At 44.3% G+C, this 8,155-nt stretch overlaps 1 protein-coding gene across 1 annotated transcript in view; it reads right to left on the bottom strand.

Moving 5' to 3' along the window:
* The window catches only part of plxna2 (plexin A2), a 106,743-nt gene that overhangs the window by 79,004 nt on the left and 19,584 nt on the right, over positions 1 to 8,155 (bottom strand). Inside the window, 1 exon segment of the mRNA XM_028409518.1 lies at positions 2,151 to 3,469. Within this exon segment, the coding sequence (XP_028265319.1) occupies positions 2,151 to 3,335 (1,185 nt within the window). The 5' untranslated portion in view covers positions 3,336 to 3,469.

The raw sequence follows: 8,155 nt of genomic DNA, 5'->3' as shown, positions 1-8,155 counted from the left end.
TCACAATGCAGTATAATCTTAATCTGTGCTGGGGAAACAGCTGCAACTCTGGAATGGTGTGGAATCTGAATGAATAATGACGTTATGCATCAATGTTATCAATACCAGCCACCCTTTGCTCTCAGGAGTGGTAAAGAAGTTGGTATGGTATGCTCAAAAAATAAGGCAGGAAGATAATGTTGGGAAAAAAGAGACACACACAGAGACAGTCTGATATAGAAAGAATCCCATCATGGCTCTTATCCATGGGACTGACTACAAAGATGGTGTGAATCTCCAGATGGCAGAAGGCTGGACGGCTGGGTGATAAATCTTTGATTGGCTGCTGTGTCTGAATCCCCTGGCTCAGCCTCACTTCCATTCCCAGCCTCCGCCTTGGCCTGCGTGTAAGCGTGCACACAGAGAAATGTCTACGAGAATGAGAGCTCGGGTATAATTAAGGTTTGCTGCTTTGAGTTCACTGACTACCTGCTGTTAGGAACGGACCACAGGAAATACACTGGGACGGCATGTGTAATTTAGTCAGAAACCAGGCAAAGTACAGTTAACAGTTCACAAAAAATATAGTCTCTCGGGTTTGTCTAACCTTGAGTCACCTCATGGTTTGATGGATCTCAGACATGAACTCTCCAGAAATACCACACAGTGAGGTGAGATTTATATGTGAAACACATGTGTACTGGAAAGCAGCCACACTGCTTGAGATGTGGATTTAACATCAAGCAGACCATGTTTGACATGTAAGGGTGCTAAATGTAATTTGTACAGGCTTTACAAGTTCCTTATCCAGTGACATTCTTTATTGAGCATGAGGACACGGCCTTAAGGGCGTCTTCTTATCTCTGTGGCTAAACAAAGCTGCTGTATTCTCAGTGTATGATATGAAGGGACGGGAGAACATTATTGGCAGTGCGTGCCTGTGAAGAACAGAGTGGGAGTTGCAGCTTCTGCAGGTAACAGCTGACAACCTTTGGCTCGCACTGAGATGATCAGGGGTTTCTTCCAGTAAACGGGAACAAATGTTCCAATTTGAGCCCCCAGGATGATCAACAATACAATATAGACCACCACTGCTTCCTCCTCCACCTACTCTGCTTCTTACCTTCCTCCTCCACCTACTCAGTGAAGCTAATAAAACCCAACAGCTAGTTCCAGATAATGTCTCCCTCTGCCTGACAATCACCTCTGACATTGTACTAATGGTGAATTTACTGATTTTAATAAGAGTGGTCAACTGAGTTCCCCCAGGGGGATTAGCAACAAAAGAAGCCGATCAGTGGTTCTTATGATGGTGAAGGGTATGAAGCCCTCACCTCTGTACATGCAGACATACAGTGTGCACAGGCTAGTCATACACTTAGCTCCTCATTAATTCTTAATATTCTTAAATTCCTATTAGCAATTACAGAAAGAAAGCACAGAGGACCGCAGCCTCCTGGGAATGAGGGAAAATCAAGCAACTTAATTCTGCTTGACAACATGTAACAGACACGTGGCCTTGTATTATGGGATAATTGGGGATTTCAGAAGGAGAAGACTAGTGTGTGTGATCTATGTCAACATCAGAAGCAACTTGAGCAAATCCCCACCACCATCTCACTCTAGCAGGGGACTGTGTTTCTATGTATTGTGCTCAAGGAGAATGAGATCACTTTGATGATTGTAAAAAATAAATAAATCCTCCTCTAATTTATAAATATCTCTCATTGAGATATATTTGAAAGCATATGTTTTCTTATAAAAGAGCTACAATTTGACATAGTAGCAGTAGTAATGTAGTCTGAGACTCATTTGAAAACAGTGAGTATGCGATGCTACTCATATTGCTGTTTTTATTTTCATTACAGCACACACCCTGTGGTTTCTAGGCTCAGTCCCTTACTGACATTTATTTAAAAAACAGAAGTGGTCAAATTTATCAGATGACTTTAACAAGCAGTGTTTATATAGCTATGCAACTGTGGTTTTTGTGAGTAAGCATTATGTAAAATGTCATCATCAGCCGGAGAATTGGTTGAGGAAATGTTGCTGGACCATCTATGAATTCCTTAAAATGTACATTTTCTTACCTTTTCTTTGGTTGTTGATTCACAAAAAAGGTATATATACAAATATATAAACATGCAGGAATGTGCATGCATGTCACTCACCGCCTTAGTGCACTGAACGTCCTTCCCGAGGAGCCAGTTGAGTTCCAGGTTTCCCTCTCCCTGGTAGCAGGACTGCAGCCGCTCCTTAATTCGTGCATTGATGTCTCGAATGGTGAAAACACAGAGAGCTGAGTCATCTGGAGGACGATGGAACTGCTTCTGGCCCTTAGAGAAGATGGTGAAGAGCACATCGTCCTGGGCACTGATGTTCAGAGAGGCAGCGAGAACGCGGCCAGGCTTGCCGAGGTAAGCAGCCTGCAGCAGCCGATACTCAACACCGTTTTTCACACAGCCAACAGGCAGAGAGACGTAGGAGTGGAACTTGCGGTCATCTTTGCAGAGGCGGACAATGCGAGAAGTATAGAAGAGGTCACTGCTGGAGCCGCTGGATGACATGCTGTTTTCTGGTGTCTCAGGCTGAACAGTTAAGAAGTAAACGAAGCTGCCACTGGCGAAGCCGTAAACGTAGTAGATGTCAAAGTGTGAGACCAGGGCCAGTGTGTCCGATGGTATCTTAATGAGGGAGGACACAAAATCAGTGTGCAATTCATAGTCAAGCATAGCAGAGGATTCTGGGTCACGGGGCAACTTTCGGCTGGAGATGGTTGGAAAGTAGTCCTGTTTGCCATCTACTGCTGTGCCGATAAACAGGGTGCCATCCTGGCCCTGTGAAGGCACGATGACCCCATACATGGTCCCGGTCTGGTTGACACTGGAGAGGTAGTGCTCTTTCTTGTGGGAGGGTTCCACTAAGATAAAGAGGTCATCCAGTCTGAGGAGCTTGCAGACCCCCTGGTAGAGGCTGCCACAGGCCAGCAACCGGTTTTGGGAATAATCAATGAGGAGCAGCTTGTTGACATTATTGGTAGAAACAAGGGGCTCAGAGCAGGGCTGGACTATCAGAGGAGGGTAGCAGGCCTTGTTGTCATCCTCTGGGCCTGTATCATGGGAAACAAGGAGGGTCAGGTTGCCTGACAGCTTGTACACGCGGTTGACTGCTCCGATATACAACGCGCCTGTGGTTTGGTGGACCGTCAGGTGGTTGAATACCCAGTCCCGACGTTCAGGGTGGAAACTAGTAAAAGTCTGTCCATTGCACGAGGCAGGGACTGCTAAGAGCCAGAAGCCTAGCAGAGCAGCTAATGCTCCTACTGTCGGGCTAGGTGATAAAGTTCTGCCCGGCATGTTTAACGGGCCTGGAAGGAAACTGCTGAGTGAGCAGAGAGAATGGACGAGAGGAAGAAGGGAGGAGACCTTCGCCTTTTTCTTGCTCAAGGCTAATTTGCAGGTCAAAGGTTCACAGGGCTCTTCACATGTTTCTGAAAGAGAACACAAGAACAACCAGAAAGGATGTTAGATGTCACTGTATGACTCACAAAAGTAACAAATGTGATCAAACAATAAAACACTGTTGCTAAGTGAAAAAAAAAGGTCTAACTTCAGTGAGGCAACGAGCTAGGGAGAAAGGGAGCCGGGTTTTAAAGAGACAATGGGCGGAAACCATTATGGTGCACATTCCAAAGTCGTTGCTGGACAGGCCACGACAATGCAGGAAGGAGAGGCAGGTTACAGCAGCGGAAATTAGCCTGACCTGACTCATACTGACGCTACCTCTGTCACACACTGAGCAAGCAGTTTCCAAGAACAGATAAACAGCCAGCACAGACCCTCAGAAAACCACAGACACTTGGCAGTGACTCAGAGCATTTCAAGGCAATTAGAGATCAAACCTCAAAGACAATTTTATATCTAATTTATATAAAAAGGGCACCTTCAAGATCCAAAACATTTACTGACATTTGATAGAAAAATTCAACCAGAAACAGTAGCACACAGCTGAACCTATCTTTAATAACATCAGCCTTCTCATTTCATTTCTACATTTACTCCTTTACTTTTTTTTTGCACTGACTACAGCCTGTCAGCTGACACCCCTATCAACCGTCTCCTTTCCATATCTATCAGCAAAAACATATATCGGGCAAAGTCTGCAATTTATGCAACCATGCTCGGGCTGGGCTGCAGAGATCTCTCTCTCTCCATGTGCCATAAACCAAAAGATGGAGCTCTGTGCAGTCTGTCCCCAGGAGTTAATTATCTCGTCCATTGGAAGAGAAGGCCTGGATCTTATTACTGGAACAAACTGAGAACAAATTGGAAGCCACTTGCACACACCCCTCCCCTCACTCTCTGCTTTTTAAGGGGCCTATTTTACAGAATAAGAATCTATTAATTATTCTGTTCTAAACATCGCTGTTCTTTTCTTTATCCTTTTATTCTATTCATCCCCTGCTGCCATGATCAGATCATAGAGGGATTAATCACTGGTGGCACAACAATAATCTTTAAATGAATCAGCCAGCGTATTAGATCTGTACACAGCTCCTTCACAAAAACAGCAGCCAACAGAATACAGTGTGTGTGTGTACCTCATTTCCCTCAGTCTTATCAGTGTACTCCATCAGAACCGAGCAGTGTGAGGGGCTAACAAGTGGAGAGAATGGCAGTGCATCCCAAAATCAAGTATGATTAGGCGTAGCGATCCAACAAGGGTAATTACTGTGGAGCTTGGAGGAGGTAAGCTGGGGAGCGACACGGGGACGCCAGGGGCTCCAACGTGTCAGAGACGGCCCTACATCGTTTGCCACGCTCCACATTTGCATTTCCAGCAGTGAGGGGCAGAGAGAATCAAGGGTGAAAGATGTGGCTGGAATAATCAGTGTGTGCGTCTTGAATTAACAAGCTCTTGCATCTGAAGGAAAGCAGTGTTATACGGACAGATGCTGAAATTTCAGGCTGTGTTTGAGGCCAGTTTGATTTGCAGAGTAGATTTGGCATTCCCTCTGAACCGTGTCAGCCCTTTCAAAGACCTCACTCCAAATCGGGTAATAGCCATCTTGAGGTCCCTCCCCCTCCCCCTGTGATCAACTGCTACACAGCTCCGTCTTAAATATAGACCCCTTAGGAAGTGTATTGATCCATGTGTCCATAAACACTGGTCCTAAGGCCCAGTCAAGCTGTTCTTGGCGTGTGTATAGGCGGAGGTGTGGGAGGTGCTCTCTCCCAGAGGCACTTTATTAGCATGGTCATAAAAGTGCCATTGCCTCTAAAAAAGCAGCGAGGGCCTAGACCCCCACCTTCACTTTCAGCTGCCTGTGCTCTGCCATGCTCCTTTGTTTGAGTTTGTACATGCTAGATGTGCAAAGTGGATCCCTTTGGTGGTATAATCAGCCTCCTGCTGAGCTAGCTTTTCGCTCCAGCCCCACAGCCTTCTGCCCTCTAGGGCTTTTGCTACACCCCCACTCCTTAATCGTATATGTGTATACAACATTTACACCCATCCATCTTTTTATTCTTCTTTTTATTTCCTCTCCTCTCCCCTAGGCATTGGGAGAAATATATGCATCGCTCCAACATGTTGTGGCAACAGCTGCAGAGACAGAGAAAGGGAGTGAATGGTGTAAATAAAAGGCTGCACAAAAGGTTATCCATTCATATTGCTTTCGGTAACGCTGGCAATGGAGCCTTTGTTCAAGTTTGATTGCATGACCACCTCTTTGTTGCACTTGACACAGACTTCTTAGTAGTATGGAGCCGAGGAGTAGACTTGAAAGAGTAGGAACAACGCGGGATCACCCCTCCTGCACTTCAGTTCAAAGCCATGTCTATGCTTTGTTTATGAGGAGTCAGAATTACAGAGAAGGAAATTAACATATAAATGCAAACAGGAATGACTTACACTTAAGCACAGTTACCTACTGACCTAGAAAAAGGAGGGAGCGTGTTGGGTAGTGAATAAAATTACAGCTAAAGATGGATGAAACTGGAACAGCTTTTTAGCTAACACTAAAACCAATGGACTTTTTGCAGCATCAGCAGCACACCATGAACAGTTCTCTGTCTCTGATAGCACCAAACGCAACAAGTCCTGATCCTGAAATAAGTTCAGTGTGTTGACTGTGAGTCACAACTGTGTCTGTGGCACAGAGGCAGAAAGATGGATCGGCATGATGACAAACTGTCAGCTGCTTCACTGTGTAACATCTCTAAATTTTTTTAAAAAAGGCCTCCATATATCATGGTCATTGTCAGTAGGTTTTCAACCCACATCTGACAATCTCTTTGGCACTAGAAAGAAAAGCATCAAATCAAGAGAGACAAAAAAAAATCCAGCACACACACAAGCTGTGATCATGGCTTAGAGAAATGGCAGCTTTTTTGCAAAACTTCCTATTCATAATAAACACACAGAACACTGTGTTGGCACACTCAGCCAGGCTGCTTGTGAGCGCTTGTTAAACAAACCAGTCCCGCTGGCTGCCTGCGCTCTGTCACTGCATCTGGTTGTGCGCTCCCTTGCTGAAACATCGGTGACTTCCCCAGCCACTGGCCATGATGCAGCGACAGTGGCCAAAGGAGCTGCAGTTGAAAAGAAGCTGCTGAGCAGCAGGAGGCATGAAGACAGAAAAAAAACCAGCAAAATGATAAGCTATGCAAACTGTCATCACAGCCTGAAGTCCAGTAAAACTGACACAGGAGAGAATGGGATTTAGGCAGAGGCCTCTAAAGCGGGAGCAGCTCTCACCCTGGAAAAGGCTGCAGGTCTTTAGCTTTACTGATTTTTTTTTCTTTTTTTGTCGTCACATACTAAGCTTCTTAACAATACAGCCAAATTTGCTTGATCTCCTAAATTCATATTTACAGCAATTGTATTGCCAAAGATAAAGAACATAAACCAAATCCGTTTACGGTTCTAAAGCCATTGTTGTTGGATATAAAAAAAAAAGGAAATGGGAGATTGTAATTTCATGCCTCGGATTAATGCCTTATCCTCTGAATGATTAATGTAAAGCGTGAAATCTAAATGCTTAAGTAAAAGTGATACGCAGTAATTCAAAGAGCCAATTTGGAACAAAAATCAACAAACTATCAAGTCCAGATGCTTTGAAACGTTTAACATTTTGCTCATTTTTGCCTGCAACGCTTCTCAGTGAATGTGGCCATTTGCACAGCAAAAATAGAAAGTGTAATCTTCCCTAAAGGGAGAGCTCCTATAGGAGCCAATAAAAAAGCATTAGAGGCAGAGGTTAGTCCATTAGCCTTCTCTCTTTGCTGGTATAAGGAGCAGAGATAATGAGAGGACTCGTCTTGTGTTGTTGAGCTGGAGTTATATTTATCCATTCTTTTGTCTCAATAGGAAATGGATTTCTCTGCTCAGTGCCAGTAGTATCAGTCCGCTTCCAAAAAAAAAAATAAAACTGCATCCATCTTCTACAAAGAAATGACACAACAGAATCCACAGGGCCACCAGTAACAGCTATCATCTCTGTCTGCTTTCCTGTGGCAGCTGATTATGTCTAATATTTCCTTCTGTAACTGCTCAGAATTCCATCACAGTGATGGAGCCCAACAGTGAAGGATGAGGAAATTGCTGTGACATTCGTATCACAAAGGCAGAGATGAGCTAACATGAATGTTGATAATGTGATCATCCATCACTGGGCACATTTGTAACCTGACCTTTTTCATAAACTGTTTTTGTTTACCTTTTGGAGGCTCTGAGCTGAAAGAGCTGCAATCCAGGGCTGCACACAGTAAATTAATGTGCACTTGTTTATAATTAAGCATGTGCTCTAAGGGCACTCTAACAGAGCACTTTGCATGCAGTGTTTAATAGCACTATCTTTGTTAGTGTAGTGACCCATATCAGTGCACTTCCTCATGACCATCTGAGTTTAGGGGCCTGCAGCGAAGCCTACAACTGGCTTTCACTGAATTGCACCCATTGAGAGTAGTCACAGTGCTTCATTCTGCCTCTGCCTCTTATAGTTATTACACCCGATGAATGCATATAAAAGATTATTAAAACATCCTGACACACACACAATTTGAGATGCTCTAAAAAAAAGGTCTCTCATCATGACACAGGAATAATGGATCCCAGCATAGCTGCTTATCCCTGAATGCAAACAACAATCTTTCCCTTAACCCTGCCTCCAACTCTA

This window comes from Parambassis ranga, chromosome 7 (genome assembly GCF_900634625.1).
Source record: "Parambassis ranga chromosome 7, fParRan2.1, whole genome shotgun sequence".
Lineage (NCBI taxonomy): Eukaryota > Metazoa > Chordata > Actinopteri > Ambassidae > Parambassis > Parambassis ranga.
This window is presented reverse-complemented; position numbering and strand designations above follow the sequence as displayed.